Consider the following 23,758-nt stretch of genomic DNA (forward strand, 5'->3'; position numbering starts at 1 on the left):
ACTGTGATGGGCCTAGGGAGACTTGTGAACCTGAGAAAGGAGCTTCTCCAGGTTTTTTTTGCTTCTTAAGGACTTTATATTACTTGAGTGAGTGAGAGAGAGCATGCATGTGCACGTGGGCGGGGGGGGGGGGGGGGTGGGGTGGGCAGGGGTTGGCATAGAAGCAGAGGCAGAGGCAGACCACCCACTGAGCAGGGAGCCCCACCCATCCAGAGCTCCATTCCAGGATCCCAGGATCATGACCTGAGCTGAAGGCACACACTTAACTGAGCCACCCAGGTGCCCCACCTTCTCTAGTTTTATCTTGCTACTTTGTCATTGTTCTAGGAAATCTGGGGAACCAGCTGGCTCCCAATTTTCCCACTCCTCCCATACCCCAGTATCTTTTTTTTTTTTTTTTTTTTTTTTTTTCAGATTTTATTTATTTGAAACCCAGAGAGAGAGTGCACACACAAGCAGGGGGAGCAACAGGCAGAGGAAGAAGCAGTCTCCCAGCTGAGTAGGAAGCCTGACTCAGGACTTAATTCCAGGACTCTGGGACTGTGACCTGAGCGGAAGACAGATACTTAACTGACTGAGCCACCCAAGTGCCTCCCCATTCCCAAGTGTCTTAGAACCACAAAGAAGAGGTAAGTTGAAAAGCCTGGGAAAGGGAGGTACTCCTTACTCTGACCTCTAATCTGGAACCAAGTCTTGAGACTGATTGTTCAAATTCTTCCAGGAGAGGACACTGTAAAGATTCCCCTAAGGGTGAGAGTGCCAACAGCCCCCACACACATACCTTGCCTTGTACAAACTGCTGATTTACTAAGATTCTCAGAGGTAAAAGATAAAGAACGGGAAATGGGTGTGGGGAGGCTACTGAGGAGTTATGAAAGAAATAGGAGGTTCTTCTAGATAGACAGTGGGTAAAATATCCAGTGGAGGGGTGCCTGGGTAGCTCAGTTGGTTGGGCAACAGCCTTTGGCTCAGGTCATGATTCCAGGGTCTTGGGATTGAGTCAGCATCAGGCTCCCTGCTCAGCGGGGAGTCTGCTTCTCCCTCTCCTATTCCCCCCAACCCCACAACCATCATGTGCTCTCTGGCTCTATCTCTGTCAAATAAATAAAATCTTAAAAAAATATATTCAGTGGAAAGGTATTCTACCAACTCACGTACTCCAATTCAGTTCACATACTAACCACTCTGCATCATACTCCACAAGCTTAAGGGCATGGTCCCCAACACGTCTACCCCTACTTGTGGGGTTCCCAGGTGACGTGCATTTCTGACCAACTGGCTATAAGCCCAGGGAGATCCCATGATCCCTCAGCTTCAATATTTCACTAGAATGACTCGTGAAATTCGGGAGGGCTATATTTACAGTTTTTTGTAAAGAATATAAATCAGGAAGAGCCTAGTGAAGATACACACGGGGCAAAGTCTGGGAAGGTCTCAAATATAGAGCTTCATGTTCTAAACCTCATGGGCACATCACCCTCCTGGCACATCAATGTGACCACCAACCAGGAAGTTCTACAAGTTCTGGTGTCCAGGGGTTTTGCTGAAATTTCATTATGTAGGCATGACTGAATTGGCTGAACTCAATCTCCAGTGCCCCTCAAAGCCCCGACTCTTCAGTGACATGATTGGTTTTTCTTGTGACCATCCCCCAGATGATCCTAAGTCATCCCATCTCTTAGCATAAACTCAGGTGTGACTATCCAAGGGGCTCATAAATAACAAAGACATTCCTATTACATGGGAAATTCAAAGATTTAAAGTCTCCCTTTCAGAAATCAGAGACGAAGACCAGTCAAATTCTTTATTACACAATAGAAAGGAAGAAATTTTTGGATATAAAAAAAAATGAAGCCTTCAGGAGGCCATAAACAAGACAGCAAGAGCCTCACATACACATCACAGAACCATCATGAATCCCTCCCCCTCACCGTCACTCTTCCACTCAATCTCTGCCATCCAGCCTCATGGTCTCACAAAGACTGCACACAAGCAGGACTCCTGCAATCCACACACTTGCTGCTTGCAAAGAGTCTATCCATCTGTCCATCTCCCTCCATCTTTCGTGGCCTCCTGCACAGCACCACTCCTCTTCTCAGCATACTGCTTTCTTGGTCTCCCCTGGGAAGGGGAAGGGGTAAAATGGTAAGATGAGGGGCAGAGGAGGGATCAGGGAGTCTGTGGAGGAGACTGGGAGTTCAGGTCCGAGTGAGTCTGTGAACCTGAGAGTGTACACGTGCCAATGGGTGTGCCCTTGTGACTGCATTCTTGTGTACTGTCAGGTGTACCTGTGCACTGTGCACATTCCTGTGCCATCTATACACAGACTTGTGGGGTGTGGGTGTGCTCATGACCCAGGTGTGCACCTGTGTGATACAGATGGGCCTGTGCCCCTGCTATTCCTTAATGTGTCAATAGCTGGATGGGTCCTGGGGCCTCTGTCTGCCCTTCTCTGTAGAGGGTCTATCTCCTTTAGCCTGGGCTGCCAGAGGAAGAGGAGGCTAGTGCTAGAGAAAGGAACACTAAAGCTATGGTGCAGCAGATAGGCATCCTGAATTCTAGTCAGTGCTGTGGTCTTCCCATGTAAAAGTCCCTCAAGCCCTAACCCTTACACCCACACCCCAGCTCTGAGTGATGCCAACAACTCCGAGGACGCTGTCTCTTGGTGAACCAGTACCCGATTTCCAGGAACATTTCTGGTGCCTTTTTGTTCCTATCTCCTTCTCAATGATGGCTGTAGGGTACTGTTGTCTTTGTGGGAGAGGTGGTGAAAATGAACGGTCTCTTCCTCTTCCAATCACCTCCTCTGTCACCTGGGTCTCCACTCATCATTTTACTCCCCTTCTCTTTGCCAAGCTCCTCACCACAAGGAAGCCCCTGAAACAGGTTCCCAGATGCGGTCCTCAGTTTCTGCCCCTCACACCACGGCCTGCCAGGAAGCTGGGTTCCAGGATTCTTCCATTCCTTCTTATTCCAGGTTCACTGCACTGAGAAATCACCACTTTTGTGCCCTCCAGACCAGTCCTGGGTGGACCGCATCATCCAGAGACTGCAGAAGAACTCTGCAAAGGCAACTCCAACCCTCCCCAGCCGTGCCTCCTCCCTCAGAGCCCCTGCTCAAGACCCCAATCCATGACCCTGCCTCTCCTTCCTGCCCTAGAACAAGCACCACTGTAGTTAACCCATGGCAGCCCCAGAGGGAGCCCTGTGTTGGAGTGAAGGGATGTGACTCACTGCAGTCCTGGGGAAACAAGGATCAGAAGGGAGGACCAGGCTTCCAGCAGCTCTGCACCAGACCTGACCCAGCAGAGACAGGTCCTGGAGTGTCAGTGGGAGTGTGAGTGTGAGCAGGAATGAGTGTGGCAGGAGCGCAGCTTCTCCTCCACACCCAGACCGCAATGCTTCCAGTAAAGCCCAACCGGTACCCACGGACCTGTCTGCAATCTTGTTTGTGGCCCAGGCAGAGGAAGAGAGGTATGAGAGGGGAAAAAAAGGTGGAATGGGGGAAAAGAGTAGTGTACCCATTTGCCACACTTCAGCCTGAATGACTCTGGTCACTCCCCTACAGTCCAGCCAGAAGGGTCTCTTCCTCCCTCCCCAGATGATCCTAAGTCATCCCATCTCTTAGCATAAACTCAGGTGTGACTATCCAAGGGGCTCATAAATAACAAAGACATTCCTATTACATGGGAAATTCAAAGAGACAGCTATTTCCAACCTCCCTCGCTTGGTTAATTGCACTCTCTAGGTTCTACTGCAACATGCTCTATTGCCTCCAACCACTGCGCTACGTTTCCTGTAATAATCTGGCTTCTCTACTGCTACACAGTATACACCCATTCCTAGCATGATATATTTGCTGACCGAATGATTGATTGTAGGAACAAAAAAATCACAGGAAGATAAATTTCAGCTCAGAGAGGAAGGGCTGTGACCCCCTGGCCATTAAGTGACTTGGACAAAGCCACTCACACATCAAGTACTTCTGTAGTCGGCTTCATCCACGCTGAGACCTCTCTGGAGACCTATTCGTTCTCAGACCGCAGCCAAACAAGTGGCAGGGCAGAGGGCAGAGGGCAGAGCAAGACGAGAGAAGACTGGGAAAACAGTACTGGATAGCGTCCCAAAGCTCTCATCTTGCTGCCTGGGGCTGAGGTCTCCAGGGAGAGAGCTCCACAATCTGACTCTATCCCTGACAAAAGACAGTCCCACGCTCCGTCCGCCACCTAGGTAATAGGGCCCGACTCCGCCCCTTTAGTGATAGAAGGACCCTGGCTCCACCTCTAGCGTGACACTTTAACTCCTCCTCCTCTGAAGAAACGCTCAGACTTCGCCCCTTCCGGGTAATAGGCAAACCCCACCCCTGGAGCGCGAGGGAGTCCCTATGACGTAACGGTAACGGTCTGTTTCCGGGGTGGAGCCAGGGAGGGCGGGAGTTTAGGCTGCGCCGACCCCTCAGCCCCCCTCCAGGTGATGCCAGCCCCCGAAACCCTCACCTAAGGGCCCCAAATATCCCAGGTCCATGACCGAAAAATCTTTCGTCCTGACCCCCTGGATGTCCCAGGCCCCCGCGGTGACCGACCTCCTAATTCCTTAACGTCTGATGCCTCCCAATTCTTCAGTCCCACCCTGTCCCAATGTGGCAATTGAGGCTTCCCGGGGGCACCTGCCTCAGATTATCTGAGAACAGGTCAGACTGGTCCCGAGAATGACAGAGGGGGACCTGGGGTTGGAGTATCCTTGATCCAATCATGCCGCTCCCCAGGAGACGTTCGGAGCCCAGGACATGTCGGGATTGAGGAGATACGAGGTGGCGCTGGAGGCGGAGGAGGAGTGAGTGGAGGCGGGTTCTGCGGAGGAGGAACCTAGCCGCTCCGGGGTGGGGGGAGGGCGCGAGTTCTCCGCGGGCGGGAGGCGTGGGGCCCCTCAGGGGGCGTGGGCTGCGGAGGGAACCGCCTCCAAAGGGCGGGGCGGAGCCTTCCAAGGGAGGGGCGAGGCGTCTGAGCGGCGGAGTCCGTGGGGTCAGCCCCGCCCCGCCCGGCCCGGCCCGGCCTTCTCTCTGCAGGATCTACTGGGGTTGCTTCTACTTTTTCCCCTGGCTGCGCATGTGGCGGAGGGACAGGAGGTGAGGGGGCTGCGACACCGCGGACCTGCCCGGGGCATACGAGGCTAAGCCTCAGGAGGACGGTGGGGGGAATCCGGGAGTCCCCTCCCTGCCTCATGCCACTGTCGGGTTGCCCCACAGCTCGGCGCATCCCCGGGAGCAGAAGCTGGAGCCTCTACGAGGCCTGATGAGCTGTCTGTCAAGCGGCCTGGGCCCTGCCCCCCAGCGCTCGGGTCGCGGCCTCCCCCGCCGCACCCCCACCGCCACTGCCCAGCCAGCCGGTGCATTAAAGATTTAAACCGAAGCCACCGTGCTGCCCTCCTGACTCTGCCGCCGCTGCCGCCGTTCGGGCTGGGAGCCCTCTACACGCCTGCTTTTTGTTACTGACAGGGCCTCCCTCCCTGATAGGGTGCCCTTCCATATCCTGGCCCCGGTTATTATAAGGATCCCTTCTCAGTGTCAGGCCTCCCGTTACTGTCACTGACTGCCCTGTGCCACCTAACTCCCCCCCCACACACACACACTTCACTGTAAATAGCCTATACGCTGGGAACTAAGTAGCCCTGTCCCCGTCTTCCTCCCAGCCTATCCCCACATTGATGTGTTCCACCTTCCTTCTAGACAGGACTTGGCCAGGTGTCTGGAGAATCTTCTTCTGAGAGTGAATCTAAACTACTGTAAGCCCAGAGTTGTAGGAAGTAGGCTGTGAGAGGAGAAGATTCCTAGACGCTGACTCCTTCAGCCTGCCACAGGGGAGTGACTTGGGGTGGTTGGAGATCTTTCCTACAATCAATACCGCAACTTCTGGCTCCCCCAGTGTTTCCCAGGTTAAAGATACTTGGCATCAGCTTACCTAGCAGTTCTTGCTCTATCCCTAGGAGAACCCAAAGGCCACAGCTCCCTGCCATCCCTGTCTTGTCACCTAGTTGACCTGAGACTCTCTAACTCCTGAAGTGCTGAGGGTGAGGGACTCCTAGTGGGCCTGCTTTCAGTTAGGAGGAGACCCAGCACCAGAAAAGGTACGGGGAAGATTAAGTTAAAAGAGACAGCCCAATTTATGGGGCAAAGCTAACTTGCAGCCTGGGGCTCCCCCCACCACAGCAGACTGTGGCTGGGGAGAAGACTTGGCCCTATCTTTGGAAGAGCCGAAGGGGAGAGATGGGTGCATACCTGGAAGAATTCATTTCTTGTCTTCCCAGGTATCTGGACCGATTGGTCCAGGAAAGACCACAAAGTATGTGGCAGACAACCAGCTGATGGAGATCTGGGATAAGTAAATGGCATCCCAAGAGCTGCACCCAAGCTCTGGGGCACAAGTCCAGACTGGAGGGTGGGAGAGAGACTCCAAGGCCTCTGGTACTAGCAGTTCAAGATGAGTGACCTCTGGGTTGTGGCCACCTTCAAGAATGGACCCAGGTTCCTGAGCCATTTCCTCAGAATATCTACATCAAGAACCCTGTCAAAAGTGGAGTCCAGCCCTGGGCCGACACCTCACCAGGACACTGTCAGAATTCCTGAGTATCCACAAGACAAACTCCAGGAAAGGGCCTTCAAGCTTCACCCTGGACAGGAAGGAGGGGAAGCTTGAGTTGGTCAGCATGGGACGAGGACTAGTTCTTACTCTTGGAATGGATGGTCCCTCCCACTTGTTTCAGCAGCCCTGCAGCAGCAAGATGCTGTAGTATAGGTTTGAACTCAAACCCAGTATAGGTTTGAGTCCCTATCCCCAGAGAAGGCCTGCCCCTTAGAGCAGAGCTGGCCACAGAGCAGAAGGCTGCAGAAGGCACCCTTACAACAACCAGATAAGGTCTGGATTACTAGGTTATGACTCAGTTTATGTTTCAAATAGAAAGCAGGACTTGAGGATTGAAATCCCCAGACCAGGAGTGGGAAATTCAAGGTGCCAGAGGCACTAAACTTAGCAGCTTTTCCCCACCACAGGCAGTTCCTGGCTTCCTGGAAAGGACAAGAGGAGGAGGAGGACTTTTGCTTTAGGGGGTAAGGGGAAGAAGGGATTGGGGGCTGGAAATGCAATTAGGAGACAAGCGACAGGAAGAAGAGGAGAGGTTAGGGTTTTAGCAAGATGATGGGATGCAAAATATGTAAGGGTTGGTGGGGGGTGTATTACTGGACCTGGGTGGGCAGCAGGGAGAGGCCGGAATTTGAATAGAACAAAAGAGAAGTAATTGAGCTCTTGAGTCTGATGTCTCAATAAGCCAGGACTGAGTCTGGAACCCCCAGGCCCCTGCTGGCAAGAGGCTGCCATTTCTGGGACAGGACCAGGCGAAAATAGGAAGGTAAGATTTCTTGGGTCTTTTTCTTGTTTGACAGCAGCAACCTGGCACCAAAGAACTTTATCTTCTCTTATCTTTCCACCTTATCCACCCCATCCTTCCGCCCTGTTTCGTCTCCCTGGGAAAAGCAGCCCTCACCTCAGCATCCCAAAGGTACCCCAGTAGCACCCAGCTCCTCACTCTGGATGTGACTATCCCAGCCAAGACTCATCTTCAGCCAGCAGAGCTTGCTTTAAGGATCCATACCCATCAATTTTTCCTGATAAGACAGGCAGGCTAGGGCAGGAAGGAGAGAGGGGAAGATGAAGGCAAGTTGGTGCTGGCCTGCCCTCTGCTCCCACCCCACCCACAATCCCTATGAGAATTTGTGTGTGATTGAATGATTGTGAAGACACAACTATGTGGGAGTGGGACTTCGAGTACCACTGGGGCTATGTGATTCTGTCTCTGGACATAAGGTTGACTGAGTGATTGAGGTGTGTCTGTGGGTTTGTGAGAGTGAATGTCCATCCCTGGACATGGGGATACTTAGGTGCCCTTACTCAGTCACTGTACCATCAGTCTTCACATCAGGCACTACCCCTCTCTCTAGCTTCTCTGTCCAGGGCTTAGAAGCCAAGCGAAATGGCAGCCCTGGAAGAGGAAGGGGTCTGTGGCAATTAGGGCCCAGGAATGTCACAGGATGAGCAATACATCTTCAGCTGCCTCTGACTCACCTGGTGCCCCAGGTAAAAGGCACCAGATAAAAGGTAGGGGAGAAGGAGGAGGAGAGAGAGAAGTACCCAGGCTGAGCAGCATGAAGGGGCCCTCCTCCACAAGCAGCCTCCTGCTGCTGCTGCTGTTACTGCTAAGCCCAGACCCCGGAGCAGGTGAGCGCTTGGGGGGTCTAGAAGGGCATTTCCTCAGAATGCCTCTGGGTGAATGGGATGGAGGGAAAGGGACCGAGGAAGTCCATCCTCCAGGTGTCTGATGGAAGGGTTTTGGGTCAGGAGCCCTCTGAACACATGGCCTCATTGTCCCCTAGCACTGCCACTGCCAACCAGCATTACCTGCTGTACTCAGCTCTACCGCCAGCCACTCTCGAACAAGCTACTGAGGAGGGTCATCCGGGTGGAAGTGCAGAATGCTGATGGGGACTGTCACCTCCAGGCCTTCGTGTGAGCTCTGACCCTCTCCCTTATACAGACCCCTGACCTCAGTCCCATCCCCTGATGCTGATGCCAACCCCAACTGCTAATTCTGATGCTGACTCGGGTTTTCATCTAGCCTTTGCCCTAACCCCTGGACTCTAACCTCATCGCCAAGCTATGACTATGGCTTTGCACCTTTCCTTTCCCAGGCTTCACCTGTCTCGACGCAGTGTCTGCATCCACCCTCAGAACCGCAGCCTGGCTCGGTGGTTCGAGCGCCAAGGGAGGAGGCTCCAGAGGACTCTGCCTAACCTGAATTTGGGGCTGATAGGGAAAATGGGCGAGAGCCCCCAGGAGCTGGAACAATAAAGCAACACTGGACAACAGTCTCTGACTGTGGTTTCCAAATTCTGTGCATTCTCCTGTGGGCCCTGAATCTGAAGCTGGGAGACATGTTAATAAACAGAAGAACCTCCTCGTTCTCTTTATTCACATCTTCACAAACCCCTCCCGGGGCAAGGCCAAGTGCCAAGGAGCCACAGCTACTCCCCAGGCACCTACATGCATACATTGAGAGAAAACATGTTCCCTACCTCACACACACATGGCACACATAGACATGAACACACATCTACACACATTCCTCAGGTGGACCTCCAGCTCTGAGATGAAATGAGAGGTCCAGGCACCTTTCAGCTGGCAAGTCTGGAACAAAGTCTGACAGAACTAGGTTCCAAACAGAATCTCCAGCTGAGACCACTCCCCGCCCTCCTGCCTCCGTGGGGATCTACTATCCTGCCTGGGTTCTATCTGTCCATCCACACCAGCAAGACAGAGTTATAGGTGGAATCAGCTGAAGCCCTCCTGGGTCATCTACAGGTTTGGGGCTCCTAGAAGAAGCAGGAGGCAAATCAAGGAAGATAAAAGGACTAGATTTTGGCCCAGACACCCTGAAAATGAGAGAGGGGACGAAGGTCTGAGCCCAACACCAAGAATGAGTAGGGGAACCCAGCTCTGAACCCCAAAACCCTGAAGATGAAGTGTTCCTAGTTCTGGACCCAGATACACTGAGAATAAGGGAGGGGACCCAGCTCTGATCCAAGACACCCCAGAATCAAGACAGATATCCAGCTCTTAGCTTAACACCCTGAAAATGGGGGGGGGGCAATCGAAGAACCCAAATACCATGTGAGGGAAGGAAGAGACCCAACTCTGAGCCCAAGGACCCAAGAATGAAAGGTCCATCCCTGAGCTCAGACTTGGTGTGAATGAGGTGACCCAACTCTGATTGCCAACACCCTTAAAGTGACGAGAGCATCCAGCTATTAATCCAGACACTCAAAATGAGGGTACACACCTCTGAGTCCAAACCTCCTAGATGACCTACTCACCTGGAATCTTGTCTACTGGAATCACTGGAGCCAAGAACCCAGGCTTTTGGGGTCCATCCTTCCCATCTGGTCTCAGTCTCAGCCTGGAGCACAAAAAGGTAGTGGGCATCTTTGTCTCCTCCAAAACAGTGTATAAATACAAGGTCACGAGATAAATCAGTGCAAATAATGAAGTGGGGGTTGGAGGGAGACGGGGGTAGTTGTTCCAGAATCAGAGAGTTTCCCTGGGAAATCATGAAGGGTGGGAATGGGTGTGGTCTGTGGGTATCAGAACATCTGTGTGGGATCCAAATTTGAGGGACCACTGTCAGTTACTTACCAGAGCCCCAGTGCCAGGGCCCCAGCTGCCAGTCCCAGGAAAGAGAAGATTCCCAAAGATGCCAACACTGCTACCTGCTCCAGGGGGTCTCTGTGGTCTGAGAGGGGATGGTCACAGCCCACAGTCAGAGTGAGGCTGCCTGACCAAACCCTTTCTCTCCAGGGCTTTCCCATCCTATACAACTTTTGTTCACCTGCCCAAGCTTACCAAGTGGCCGTGGGTCTGGCAGGAGGGAGGGCCTGGGGGGAGCAGGGCTGTCTGCCTGAGGCTCTTCCTCCAAGGGCTCCTGTAGCTGTCCCTCAGCTGGCACCTCCTTCAGCAAAGGCCCTGAAGGGAGGCGAGACCTGAAGAGAACTCTTCACACGGGGTGGCAGTGGAAGACAAGGTCTGCCAGAGGAGGCCAGGGCCTGGCTTGGACACGGGGCGAGCCCAGGAGGTGGAAGCCGAAAGGGTAGAGCTAGCTTCCGGGGACCTAATGGAGGTGGAGGCTGAGGGGCAGGGCTTAAGCTGGGGCAGGGCTGAGGACAGCCAAGGCTGAAGACTGGGACCTCAATTGCCACTGGCAGGGCATGTACGTGCAGCCCACTTGCACACCAATCCAGCCGACAGATGCTGCGGGACGGGCTTGGTGCCCGTGCCCTGGGCTCAGTCTCTCACCGGTGCTCGGAGTTCCCCAGGCCTCAGGACTCCAAGCACTCCATGTGCCAGCGTCCAGAAAGTCCCGGGCACTGACTCGTACAGCGTGGGGCAGCCCAGCCACGGCGTCTGTGATCACCTCCTCCAATCCAGCTGGCTCCACCTGGGAATGAAGATGGCTCCTCGGCCAGTTATCTAGGTTGTTAATGCCAAGCCTATCTCCCCTTAGTTAGCAAAGAGCACCCCTTCCTCCCAGTTCCGTCCCTGTCAGACCGGGGGAGCTGTCTGGGCCTCACATGGGGTGGCTGGTGGCATCAGGTGTACATCTAGTGTGTGGAAGATGAAAAGTGCATAGTGGTTACACAGGCATCCTGCCTGGGTTCAAATCCTTGCTGTAGCACTTACTGAGTGACCTTGGGCCACTCTGTGCCTTGGTTTCTTCATTTGTAAAATAGCGGAGAATGTACCTGAGTAAGATAATGCATGCTAAATGTGTAGTATGGTGCCTGGCGGGCAGGCAGTACCCAATAAATACTGGGCATTATCTGAAGCCGCTGCTCCCCAGACTTGCTGCCAGCCAATCTTTAACATCTTCAGAGGTGGAAATTCACTACTGTCCTCATCTGGATATATGAATGTTTGTATGAGAATGTGCCTCTGGGTGAAAGGCACTCCTTTTCCTAGAAAAGTTATTTGCAAAAAGCCACTCCTGACCTCCCACAGATGGGCTGGCATCAGAGTTACAGCTCCCACAGGGCAGAGACTGGGCCCTTCGCACCCGGCAGCAACCCCAGCACCCCGCACAAAGGATCACCCAGGGACAGTACTTTACTGGGGGAGGTGACAGGGCTCTGGTGACCTGCCAGTACGCCATGCAGAATAGCCAAGGACACGAAACCAGAGGCAGAAGCCATAGCCCCAGACTGGGACACATTCCAGGCCTCACCGTGGACCAGGCGGGATGCTGCGCCGGACGGTACTGCAGTCGGAACTTGAGCAGAAAGTGGGGCTGGCAGGGCCAGGAGGCAGGGTATGTCCAGCTGGCATGCAGGCGGCGGGGGTAGCCAGGAACCGACTCTACCCGAAGCCCCTGGGGTGGGTCAGGGCGTACTGAGGGTAGTGGAGACACAAAGTCAGGACAGGCACAGGTACCTGTCTTTTCCCCACCACCTCCCAAGGGAAGGTGGGTATAAGCCTAAAGGTACCTGAAGGAAACACTTCCAAGGGGTTTGGGGAAATCTTAAACTTGATCATCCTCTGGGCTCAGGACCTGTCTGTTATCCCTGTTATAAAATGAGCTGGGGTGCCTGGGTGGCTCAGCCAGTTGGGCGTCCTACTCTTAGTTTCAGCTCGGGTCAGGATCTCAGGGTTATGGGATTGGGCCCACATCAGGCTCCATGCTCAGTGTGGGGTCTGCTTGTCTCTCTCTAGCTCTTAGCTAGAGCTTTAGTTCCCCCTCCCACATACGGATCAAAAGGAAAGAGGGGCCAGCAAGGGCTTACACTGGGCAGGGAGGACACGAGGCATGGCTGCCTTTAGCACAGGGCCTGGAACCAGAGGCAGTCTGGGTCTAGGCACCCAGGAAGGACTTGTGCACTAGGAAGCCAGGAGAGGCTAGGGGTAGCAACCTCTAGAGGCTGAGGTAACCCTGCCTCCTGGGCTGATCTCTTCAGCTTCTTAGTCTCCATGGTAGCTACCCATGTGCTAAAATGGGGTCTCCATCAGGAGGGAACTGTTTAGGAGCTCTGGCAGGTGGAGGTTCGGTGTTGGGGTATCTGTGCCCTGAATTCCATCTGGGGTCTCTGAGGCGCAGCAGGAATGGGTACTCACAGATGCTCTGCAAGCTCACATCCAGCAGGCGTGTGCTGGCCCCCAGCGGGTTCACCTCAGTCACATTTATTCGGTACTGGCTCCAGAACTCTGCCCCATGGACTACACAGCGGGCAGTCCCTGGAGGATCCTGTGGGCACAGCCAGGGCCCTGTGGATGGATTCATCCTAGGAGGGACGATGTGGTTGTGGGCTTTGGAAATGCTCATTAGGGGATCCAGCTGGAGTCCCCAGCTTCTCCTTTATGTCCTACCTCATGCCATCAGCTCCTGGTATGGTCTTCTTCCTGGCAGGGAGGGGACCATCTGAAGTCAGGAAGGAAAAGAGGATCTTCCCTCCCTCTAAGGCCTTCTGCCTCCCATGCACACCCAAATGTATAGGCTTACACACCCAATCATGCACACACCTGTAGGAGGTGAGGTAGCGGGTGGGTAAACCGCTGACCTGACTGGGACTCCAAGTGCAAGAGAAGTTCTCATAGTCAGCTGCTTGGCAGGAGACAACAGGGCGGGCTGGGGGGTCTAGAGGCAGAAGGTGCAACTGGAGTCTGAGAAGTCCCCAGGTCCTTCCCATCCTAGAGGGCCTACTCAGGACCTGGATGCCCTCAGCAGCCCCTTGCCTCATCGCGGCCACCCAATACTCCCTCCCCAACTCACAGCCCAGCTGTAGGGTCACAATGCCCCCAAGTGCACCATCCAGGGTCCGGCAGATGTAGGTGCCTTCGTCGGTGCTGTCTGCCCGGGCCAAGACCAATTCATGCCCTAGCCCAGAGTCAGGTCCCTGGAGCAGTCTCGTCTCCCCATCCCGAAACCAGGACACCGGGGCCCTGGGGGTGAGACGAGGTGATAATAGAGGGAAGATTTAAAGTGTCAACCCAAGCCACAGCTCTCCATTGGCTTCTCACTGCGCTTGCAATAAAACCCTTTTAGGTCCTTCAAATTCAGGGGCTTACAAAGCCCCTGGTGATCTAGTCCTTGCCTTCCTTTCCTTCTTCAGCTCCTCCCTCTCGCCCCCTCACCCACTACACTCCAGTCACATTGGTCTTCTTTCTGTTCAAGAGTATTGAACTCATTCACACCTCAGGGCATTTGCACTAGCTATTCCCTCAGTCAGGAATGCCTAACATATGCATGGCTGTCTCTTTCTTGACCTTCAGAAATTAGCTTCAATGTTACCTCCTCAGAGAAGCCTTCCCTTATTACCAATAAAAAGTAACCAATCAGAGGCGCGTGGGTGGCTCAGTGGGTTAAGCGTCTGCCTTCGGCTCAGGTCATGATCTTGGGGTCCTGGGATCGAGTCCCACATCGGGCTCTCTGCTCGGCAGGGAGCCTACTTCCCCCTCTCTCTCTGCCTGCCTCTCTGCCTACTTGTGATCTCTCTCTCTGTCAAATAAATAATAAAATCTTTAAAAAAAAAAAGTAACCAATCATTTATCCTCTTCCACATCACTTTCTTCTGATTTTCTGCCCTGCAGGTACCACTCCCTGGCAAGATTTATATTTGCTTATTATCTGTCTAGCCTACTAGAATGTAACCTCTACACAGGCAGGCATCTTGCCAGGCATGTGCGCTGCTAGATCCCAGAGCCTAGAACAGACCAGGGACTGAGCAGGTGCTCAATACATGTTGGTTCAAATTTTCTGTTGAATAAGCATGGTCTGAGGGTTAGGATAGCTAGAGAGATGAGGATTAAAGACACGGGGCAAGGATGGGAAGGGCACGAGGACTGGACAGAGTCAAGAAAGGGTCATGACCGTCAGCCCGGTGGGCAGGGGAGGGACACTTACCCAGCAGTCACTCCAGGGCAACACAGTGTCATGGGCCTGCCAGCCTGCCCATACTGGACCCCTGTGGAGGGCACTTCTGAGGAAAGGCTCTTCCTTTCCCTCTCTCCCATCCCAGCCCCCTCTTAGTGAGCACGATGGGGTAAACGGCAGACTTTTAAGCCTGGGTGGGGTCACTGGCTCAAAGCATCATGTTATAATCTAGAGATAGAGGTCAGAAGACAGGGCAGAGAAGGAATGTTGCCTGGTTGGATGTCAGGTGTTGGGGGTCACAGACTAGGCAAGGAAAGGGTTCACAGGGAGGGTGGCAAGTCATAAGTCAGAGTTGGAGACATACAGCAGGATTCTTCTCACCTGGGGGGCCCCAGGCCTCGGGACAGGGGGAGGCGGCGGACACCAGGGCTATAGCCAAGGCAAGCAGGACCCTGCTCAACCCTGAGCAGCTGCTGCTCATCTGTAGAGAGAGAGGTAGGGTCAGCAATCCCCCATGCCCAGATGCGAGGCTAAAGCCTGCCTCCTCCTCTTCTAAACTGGGAACTTCTAGGAAGCAAACTGGTCCCAAATGGGATGAGGATATCAGAAAACAGCAAGGGATCTGATCTAAGGTCCCCCTTTCCACCATACGCCCATACACATACATGCAAACACACAATACACACACACACACACACACGCGCGCGCGCACACACACACACACACCCTCCATCCCAGTCCTGGGCCTAAGGCCCAGAACAAAAGCCGGAGGCGACAGACTGTGCCAGCAGAACCACCCCCACACACACACACCACCCTTGGCGCCCACCCCTGGCACCAAGTGCTGGCACCAGCTCAGTCACTCCCATTAACTCCTCTAACCCAGCTGTTGGGAATTCCAGTGTCTACCCCCACCTGGCCCAGAGCGACTCACTGCCTCTGGTTAACCTGAGACAGCCTTCGTCAAACTTGGATGGGGGTGCTATCGTGGTGCGTCTGAGCCCACGCTGTCTTCCTACCACGAGGCCTAGCCCTGCTCTGGCTGCCAGGCCTCTTCTCTCCTGAGCCCAGCTCCTTGGGTCACTCATCTGGGCCTGACTCTGGAATCTTGTTGGTCCCGAGCCTATGAGGCTGGATGGGGCTGGGGTGCAGGCTGAGGCTGCAAAGTTAAGCAGATCCAGATGCCTTGGCTGCTGCCAGAGGCTGGAGGTGGGCAAGGAGCCAGGAGATGGAGACAGGGTGTCGGGGAGGGGAGAGAAGGCTGAGAGCAGTGAGAAGCCTGCAGGGAAGGGGACTGGAGTAGAGGCTACAGGACCAAAAGATGCTCCGACATCAAAACCGGGAGGTGGTGGGGTTCAGGGACGCAAGATCCAGGCTAGGGCAGCGGGAACTAGAAAGGCAAGGGAGGTGTATGATAACCACTGCCCGTGGGAGTGGTGGGAGAGAGGGATTCTGGATGGGAGAAGAGCAGGATGGGAGAAGAGCAGGATGAGAAAGGCAGTGGGGAAGTGGCCATGGGCATAGGAGGAGCACATAGGGAGAGGGCCCAGGCAAGCAAGGGCTCCAAAAGAGAAAGAGCCCTGAGCGCTCTCAAGCAGAGCAGAACAAGGGCCTCCACATGTCTGTGTATCGTTCTGAATGTGTCTAGTGGCTCACACTCCCCCCCCCCACCTCCACCCCAGCCACATTCACCCTGCTCAGCCCCGCCCTACCTCGGTGATCCCAGTAGCTGAGTGTCCATGGTCTCCAGGACTTCCTCCCACCAGCTACAGCACCCGTCTCAGCTCCACTCAGTTCTGGGACCCCAGAATCATCCCCTCCTTCCCCTTCCCTCCTCCGCCCCTCTGGGCCCTAGAGCTCAGCCGCCCTGAGCGAGGCCCCCCACCTCCCTCATTCCTCCTCCCTCCTCCCCTTTTGCCCCCCTCCCACCCGAGGCCCTGGGAAAGGAAGAGGCCTCCCCCCCAGTCTGGAAAGGAAGCCACAGACACAGCCAGGGCCAGCAAGAGGGAAAGGAGGGCTGCTTAGGTCCCTGTCAGGGAGAGATTTCCTATGCTTTCACCCAGCCACATTCGTGGACTCAGCTAAGCACAGTCAACAAAAAGACACTCCTTGAACACACAGGGACATAACCAAATGAAAAATCAGACACAGACTCCTGCCCCCACTCTTTTCACTCCCCAGCAAATATTTCTCTGGGGCATAGCTAGCTGTTTTTTGAGGGGAAGGGAGGCCCCAGGTTGGGAGGTATAAAGAAAACCCAGAGTCCAGTCCCTCTGCCCCTGGACGTTCCAGCCACTTCTCACCTCCCCCTCCACTCTTTGGGCCCCAGCACCAGGAAATGCCTTTGGTCCCTTGGTGCCAGATACACAAGACCCACACTTACCCTCAGACACACACTCTCAGATATAGCCACTCACAGTCACATGGACACACTCAGACACCCTCACTCAGGCTCATATCCATACCCTCACACACAGACACACAGACACTTAGCACTCTGCCCCTGGGGTGGGGACGCAGCACTCCCTAAAAGCAAATCCTCATGACGACTTCAGCCCCTCTTTCAGGGAGCTCTTAGCATGGCAGATCCCACATCTCACCACCGCTCAGGCCCCCATGTACCCAAAAAGACAAAGGTGAGCAGGGGAGCTAGGCACAGGGGTACAGAAAGAGAGAGAGACGGAGATGCAGAGGACGTGAGAGGCAGATAAACAAAAGATACCTGGGCAGACAAAACTGTGAGGAGACACAGATGACTGACAGCTCTAGAAAGACAGTAGTAAGGAGAGAAAAAGAAATAAAAGGAAACTGAGACAGGGAAACAGAAAATAAGCTGTAGACCAATGAGAGGGATTCCAGGGCACAGAAAGGAAGGGAAGACAAGTGTGCTGGCGTGGGTCTGTCTTTGCTGGGCATTAAGCAGAAAGGTCAGTCCCACTGACTAATGAAGTTGGTCCCCAAGATACAACACAGTTCCACTCTCATGCAGTCTAACACAGCACACAGGACACACACATAATACACGGTCTGACACAGGACACACACATACTACCTGTGTGTACCCCTGTGCCTAGCTCCCCTGCTCACCTTTGTCTCTTTGACTCTACAAGTCTCCCTCTCGCTCTGCTACTGCTCAAGTCACCCAATGCACACATAAACCCAGTCACCCACTCTCACATAGTCTTAAACCCCACAGAGACCTTCCCCAAACCCATTCCCCATGTGGTGACAGGCCTTCTCACACACCAACACACAACCCAGTCTCTCACCAAAAACTGCACATGGGCAGAGCACATAATCCCACACTCGCACAGCCGCATGCACACTCGACCACCCGCGCATTGACACACGCAGTCATGTAACTGACAGCTGCACCAAGCGGTACTCAGCTACAGGTCCACACGCTGACATCGTCACACACAGCCTAAGAGTCACACGCACACACTGACAGCCCGACAGCCGGTCCAGGCCCTTCAAATCGTTCACTACCCTGCCCCGCCCTCTCCTGGCAGGCCTGCCCCGGGGACTCCCGCCGCCGCCACCACTCCCCGCCCCCCCGCCAAGGCCTCACCTTCTGCGGCCTCCGCCGCCTGAGCCCTCCGCCCTCGCCCTCTGCCCCGGCCTCTACTCCCTCCCGCCCTGGGGCCCCAGCAGAGGGGGCGGCTCCGCCCAGGCACCAATGGAAGGACAGGGGTGAAATCTGGGCCCATTGGAGCCTCCAACTGCCAATCACCTCCACCCCACCTCTGCCGGACACTTCCTGTCCCGTCCGGGACTGAGGAGACTGCTGGGGGACAGAGTGTGGAGCTGGATTCCTGGGTCCTCGCCTACAGCACTACCCTGCTGGGACAGCAGGACTGGAAGTTTTCAGGCCCCTCCTCCTTCCAGCAGTCCAAAAACAAAGCCACAAGTTCGGTGGCTCGGGAGCCATTGGGCAGGTGACTGGAGAAGCTGAAGGTGCCCCAGACTCCAGATAAGGACTTGTGTTGGGCAATGGTTCTCAAACTTTGCTGGACCTTGTGGTTTTAAAACTGCCAAGCCACACTCCAAACCAATTAAATCCGAATCTCTGGAAGCTGGCCTTGGCATCGGTGTTGAAAACTCCCAAATGATTCCAAAATGCAACCAAATCAAGGGTGTATGGTCAGGTGTTTGTAGGTGCATGCCTTAAGAAACCAGCCACCCCATTCAGGGTTTGTATCTACTCCCTAGTCACTGAGGTCTCAAGGGAGATGTGTACCATGTCTGTCTGAGCTCCCTCCAGACACTCCAAGTCCCAGGCCCTACCCCTCCAGGGTCTCAAGGAAAAAAAAAACAAACAAACAACAGCAAAAAAAAAACCCCAGGACTAGAAGGCAGGCAGCCAAGGTACTCCTGGGCCAAGTCATCACTGCGTAGCCTTGGCATGACAGCCCCTCCCGAACTCAGTTACCTTGAGAGAAGAATTAAGATGAAAAGCCTCAGGCCATCCTTGCATTGCTCACAAGCCCTATCCTCACCTGAAAGTTTGAAGGGCACTAGGTGGCATCAGGTCTCCTGGGTCACATGCCCTATTACTGCCACACACTCATAATCTTACCAAGGGAACAGATGCAGAGGGGAGGGAGCAGACTCAAGGGTCCCTTCTCCCCAGGCTGGGACTCCTAACTCTGACAGGCCCTTTCCTGCCAAAGCTGTTTTCTTGCTTTCCTTCCCCTGCACTGACTGGGGCCCATGGGCAATACAAGTGGGCAGAGCTTGCCCATATATGCTGCACGTTAAAGTCTAGACAAGTCAAGGACACAAAGCCATGTGCACGTTCCCTACCCACCCCTTCAGCCCCTGTGGGCTGGAGCAGAGCCAAGCTGCAGCCACTCACAAAGCCAGGGTTCTGGCCAGCAGCCCAGTGTCTGGCCACTGACCACTGGGACCAGGCTCCTATTCACCAGCTCCCCACCAAAGCCTCAGGCCTAGGCCTGATTAGCTGACGCATCATCCTAGGGGTGGTGGTGAAGGGGGCTCTGGGCTTCCCAAAGCCTTAGCCACAGACAAGAACTCAAGATTTTAAACATTTCTCGAAACTGTGTTGCCTTTGTTACTCCAGAAATACGAGAATCTATAGGCCAGATATAACACTGAGTCTTCATTTGGGTTGAGATTTGGGGTGGAATTTTTTTACTCTAAGTTTTTGAGTATCAGCAGGCAAAAGAAAAGTTGTGGCTGGTGCTGTGCCATCGGCCTTTAACTCAAATCCCTGAGGATTATAGTTCATACTCCTCTGTCATTAGAATATGTGATTAAAGTTTGAGAAACACAGTTTAGTTTTATTGATCCCACATCTTCCCAACCCCAGTCCCTGGTTCCCTCAAGCAGAAGGCCCTGTGGTCAGCGTGGTCAGGCGATGGTTGCTGTCTCCCTATCCTTCTGCCCCAGGCGGTAATGAACCTCAGGAAGTGTCCTTAGTCTCTCCGCAGCCTGGAAGGGAACAGGGGACAATCAGGGAGTTATCTAAGCGCTGCCCAGAATGGTGGTATGGAGTCATATGAGCGGAACAGTAGTAACGACTGCCTAGGAGACACTGGGGGGAAGGCTTGTAGGACCAGGAGGCTGGTGATAAGGACTGCCAGAATAACCAGAGGTAGAGCTGAGCAGCTTGAGTCCTTAGGAATGCCTAGGTTATGAGGTTTTCAGGGTCATGATTGTTGGGCTCCGTTGGAGAAACGGGAGAGAAAAGGATCCCAAGAACCTAGGGTGCTCTGAAATCTGACCTGCTCAGGAGTGAGGTCCCTCTGGGCCTGGGCAAGCATTTCATAGCCAACCATGAATTTCCGGATGGTGGCAGAGCGCAGGAGTGGAGGGTAGTAATGAGCATGCAGCTGCCAGTGATCCCAGTTGGCTCCAGCCTCTGATCCTGTGGGAGCCCCTAAGAGGAAGAAGAGAAAACTGGAGAGGCCCATTTTTAATTCTTCCGCCTAGCCCCTACCCCCAAACCAGGTTGGGTACCTGAAAACTACATCTCCCAGCATTCCTTGCCAGTAAGTAGACCAGGCATTGGAAAACACTGGGAAGCATAGTTTCACCAAGTTTGTTGTTCCACTTTCAGTCCCAGCATCCCTGCTCAGGACACTTCCCCCAAAAAGTATTTCAAAGCCTGCTGGGAGCTACAGTCCACTAATCTCGGCCTCACGACCTCAGAAATGACACTGGGGCTAGGTATGGATGCTCAAAGTCTTACCATGCCAGCCCATGGAGTAGGGAAAGGACGTCTCAAAAAGGTTGTCATACTTGGTCAAGAGCTTCTTCATGATAGAGGCTAGATCTGGAATCAGAGCCTGACTCTCAGCTGGGGCCAAAATGTTGGCCCTACCAGAGCCATCCCCATCCTGTATGTGGCCCCTGGGTCAGTTGGGAGACTCACCATCACGCTCAGCAGGGGTCAGCTCAGGCAGGCGCCGCACATGCCTACGGGGCAGCAGCAGTGTCTGGAAGGGCCACACTGCCCAAAAGGGGACCAGTACCAACCAGTGCTCACTGGTTAAGACCAAACGTTCCTGGGTAGACCGAGTGGAGATGAAGTCATCAAAGTGGGGGAGAGGTGAGACGGGGAAGGGGTTGTCAGCAAACAGGAGAAGAAAAAATGTACTCAGAATCTGATGGCTTCTCACCACCTCCACTACTACCACCATCCTCTTTCCTTTAGATTACTGCTATGGCTTCCCATCAAGTCTCCTGCTATTTCCCTTCTACCCCTCTCCTTCACAGACCTTTCTTTTCTGGGGTGAGGTTAGGGGTTCCTTGGGAAAACAGGGTCTGGGTTTTTCCCACCTTTCTGAGCAGCTCCTGGTGGCCATATTCCATTAGCAGGGGCTCTCCATGTTGGCTCTGATAGGCCCGCTGAGTTCGCTCCTCACGTTGGGCAATATCCGGCAGAAAACTACTGGCCCACACCTGTCAAGGGGCGGGAGGAGAGAAGAGCTGGCAGATCCTTCACCCCCAAGCCTCCACATTACTTAGCCTGTCCCTCCAGTTCCCTTCCCCACAATACTGCCTTGGACTCACCCCAGAAATCCACCGGAGCCCCTGACACACTTACCTGGCAGTGGGGATGGGGGTTGGAACAACCCATCATAGCTCCTTTGTTTTCAAAGATCTATCAGGTAGAGAGGTAGGGAGCTTTAGTAGCCAGAGAGACACCAAATCAGCCTCTCCAGACCACACCCTTTGAGAACAGGCACACCACTTCCCAGCACCAAAGCTGTGTCACCCCCTCCCTGCCCATCCAAGGAAGGGGGCAACCTCACAGACCTGCACCCAAGGATACCCGGCTCCCAGCTCCTCTGTCACTGAGGCCCATGCATCAATGACAGTGCGGATCTCAGGGACCGACATGAGTGGTAGTGTTATATCCGACCAGGGGTGGAAGCACATGACCTTACTAGGTAGCGTGGGAGAAGAAATGAGAGAGATATAGGGCTTAGCTGTTGCTAGGAACAGAGCCCAACCCTAGCGCTCAGTCCAAGCCCCGAGTTGAAGAGAGAAAATCCATAGTTACCAAACTCCTCGAGCACCCTCTGCTTGGAAAAGGGGATGATCGCTGGGTCCTAAGGTAAAAGGGTGTCGGTCTGCAACAGAAGTCCCCCAAGAGGTCCAGCCTCTCTTCCCCACCCCCCCACCCCCCCCCAACAGCAGCTATCCCGGGTTACCTGGATTGGGGGCATCAGGCTGCAGCGCTGGGAAGTCGTTGTCAAACACAAATGTGCCGTCATAGTAGGGATTCACCTACTGACAAGGTTTTGGTAGAAGCATTTGCTGCTCCCTACCCACAAGTCACGTGGGCTTCAGGGGCAGGACAGGCTACGAGGAAGATGGGCTGTGGGGTCAAAGACTTGGTCCGACCTAACACAGGAGGAGGTCTACTCCCTTGTGGGCGAGGGGCAGCTCTAAGAGGGAGCTACTACTCCTGGTTCGGTTGCAGAAGTAGGTTCTAAAGGCTTACCTCTCCATTGGCCCGTGTGGCCCCGGGACACAGAGGGTTGTGGGGGTCATGGCGGGGAACTGTCGTCAGGAGAGGGGGCTCTACTTGCCCCTGCCAGGGCCGCTTCATGCGGTGAGCTGACACCAGCACCCACTCATCTTGAAGCGGGTTGTAGCGGATATGCTGATGTTCTGGGAACAGAGAGACAAGATCAGTTGGCAAAACTCTCTGACCCTCTCTGCCCTGGGTCTCACCCACCAGCAGGCCCAACCTCAGAAGCACCCTCTCAGCCCTGTCCGGCTCAGGAGCCAATGGCCCGCGTTGAGCTTTCCCAGCTTCCATTACTGGGACCACAACTCAGTCGCGCCAGCTTGGCGGGGTGGGCGCGCCGACCTGGGGGGAAGGGACGGTAACTTTCTAAGCAAAGGGAGGGCTCGGCTCCTCGTTCCAGCGATCCCAGACGCCCTGCAGTTACCGCTAGCCCGGAAGGTGGTGACGGCGGCGTCTGCTTCTGACGCCTGCTGGCACTGCTCAGGAATGGATCCGCCGCGCGACATCAGACCACTTGTGTGGGTGGGGATCTTCTGGAACTGTGCAAGCCGACTCTCACCCACCTCCGGGTCTGCCCCGCCCCGCCCCGATGACTGGCCAGTAGCCAGCACGTGACTGTCAAAGGGCCCGCCCGCGCACCCGCCCAATCGCGAGCCGGACTCAGGACAGCCTAGCACTTTGGAGGGGTGGCTTTGGACATCCCAGTACACCCCTGGGTCAAGTCACAATCTTAGAAGAATCTCTGTAAAAGCCACGTATTGCAGAGCCCTCAGCTCCATGACATTTACAAGATTTCTTTGCTGTATGCAGTAGTCCATTCGGTCATTCATTTAGCAAATATTTACTGAGTATTTGTGTGCCAGGCCCCTAGCCTAGGCTCCATGTGGGGCAAAGGGATGCCCCTGCACCACTCAGGCATGGCCTCTGCTCTCCCGCAGCTTACAGTCTAGGGCCAAGTAGGGGTATAACCTTGGATCCATAGCTACCTCACTTACTTGCTCAATAGTTATGGTGGAGGAGAAGCAAAATGGTACAGGGTTGAGGGTGGGAGTGATCTGCTTTAGCTGAACCCTGGCCTCCAGCTAGTACCTGGAGGAGTGGATAGCTCTCCAAACTCACACCCCGCCCCCTCCAGGCAGGAGAAACAGGTTTGGGGAAAAAAGGCTAAGTAACCATATTCTCTCTCATACGCTCATGCCGAAAGCACAAGAAATAAAGCAGTGTAAGAGGGCTATAAGAAATCTGGAAGTGGGGCGCCTGGGTGGCCCAGTGGGTTAAAGCCTCTGCCTTCGC

The 23,758-nt window shown here is 54.3% G+C and overlaps 4 protein-coding genes across 14 annotated transcripts; 2 read left to right on the top strand and 2 right to left on the bottom strand.

Annotated features, from left to right (window-relative positions):
• Window positions 1-1,790: 1,790 nt before the first annotated feature.
• Window positions 1,791-18,084, bottom strand: IL11RA (interleukin 11 receptor subunit alpha). 8 transcript variants are annotated; one of them, XR_006820793.1, is made up of 14 exons: window positions 18,032-18,084; window positions 14,842-14,941; window positions 14,491-14,551; window positions 13,360-13,529; window positions 13,110-13,224; window positions 12,957-12,989; window positions 12,705-12,871; window positions 11,821-11,984; window positions 10,896-11,037; window positions 10,446-10,565; window positions 10,239-10,335; window positions 9,920-10,002; window positions 2,865-2,987; window positions 1,791-2,121 (listed from the first exon to the last, which is right to left on the bottom strand). XR_006820793.1 is itself a non-coding variant. In XM_046022859.1 (13 exons), exons 2-13 carry the CDS (start codon window positions 14,939-14,941, stop codon window positions 2,096-2,098), a joined length of 1,278 nt encoding a protein of 425 aa, XP_045878815.1. In that variant the 5' UTR covers window positions 18,032-18,084; the 3' UTR covers window positions 1,791-2,095. The 8 variants fall into 8 exon arrangements, 6 of the variants coding, with proteins under 6 accessions (XP_045878815.1, XP_045878817.1, XP_045878814.1 ...); XR_006820792.1 differs by having other exon boundaries at window positions 2,678-2,987; XM_046022859.1 differs by lacking the exon at window positions 2,865-2,987.
• LOC123953006 lies at window positions 3,028-5,408 on the top strand. Of its 3 annotated transcripts, none has more exons than XM_046022865.1 (4): window positions 3,028-4,395; window positions 4,766-4,833; window positions 5,066-5,125; window positions 5,246-5,408. In XM_046022865.1, exons 2-4 carry the CDS (start codon window positions 4,787-4,789, stop codon window positions 5,400-5,402), a joined length of 264 nt encoding a protein of 87 aa, XP_045878821.1. In that variant the 5' UTR covers window positions 3,028-4,395; window positions 4,766-4,786; the 3' UTR covers window positions 5,403-5,408. The 3 variants fall into 3 exon arrangements, with proteins under 3 accessions (XP_045878821.1, XP_045878820.1, XP_045878822.1); XM_046022864.1 differs by lacking the exon at window positions 3,028-4,395 and adding an exon at window positions 4,403-4,470; XM_046022866.1 differs by lacking the exon at window positions 3,028-4,395 and adding an exon at window positions 4,486-4,690.
• On the top strand, window positions 7,681-8,927 carry CCL27 (C-C motif chemokine ligand 27). The gene is made up of 3 exons (XM_046022863.1): window positions 7,681-8,267; window positions 8,423-8,555; window positions 8,738-8,927. The coding sequence occupies exons 1-3, from the start codon at window positions 8,081-8,083 to the stop codon at window positions 8,895-8,897; spliced, it is 480 nt and encodes a 159-aa protein (XP_045878819.1). The 5' UTR covers window positions 7,681-8,080; the 3' UTR covers window positions 8,898-8,927.
• Window positions 18,085-19,519: 1,435 nt separating the features above from the next.
• GALT (galactose-1-phosphate uridylyltransferase) lies at window positions 19,520-23,030 on the bottom strand. 2 transcript variants are annotated; one of them, XM_046021781.1, is made up of 11 exons: window positions 22,890-23,030; window positions 22,436-22,605; window positions 22,143-22,218; window positions 21,992-22,040; window positions 21,745-21,874; window positions 21,533-21,589; window positions 21,265-21,387; window positions 20,858-20,990; window positions 20,675-20,758; window positions 20,208-20,362; window positions 19,520-19,914 (listed from the first exon to the last, which is right to left on the bottom strand). In XM_046021781.1, exons 1-11 carry the CDS (start codon window positions 22,969-22,971, stop codon window positions 19,834-19,836), a joined length of 1,140 nt encoding a protein of 379 aa, XP_045877737.1. In that variant the 5' UTR covers window positions 22,972-23,030; the 3' UTR covers window positions 19,520-19,833. The 2 variants fall into 2 exon arrangements, with proteins under 2 accessions (XP_045877737.1, XP_045877738.1); XM_046021782.1 differs by having other exon boundaries at window positions 22,808-22,939.
• Window positions 23,031-23,758: the final 728 nt, after the last annotated feature.

This window comes from Meles meles, chromosome 11, assembly GCF_922984935.1.
Source record: "Meles meles chromosome 11, mMelMel3.1 paternal haplotype, whole genome shotgun sequence".
Lineage (NCBI taxonomy): Eukaryota > Metazoa > Chordata > Mammalia > Carnivora > Mustelidae > Meles > Meles meles.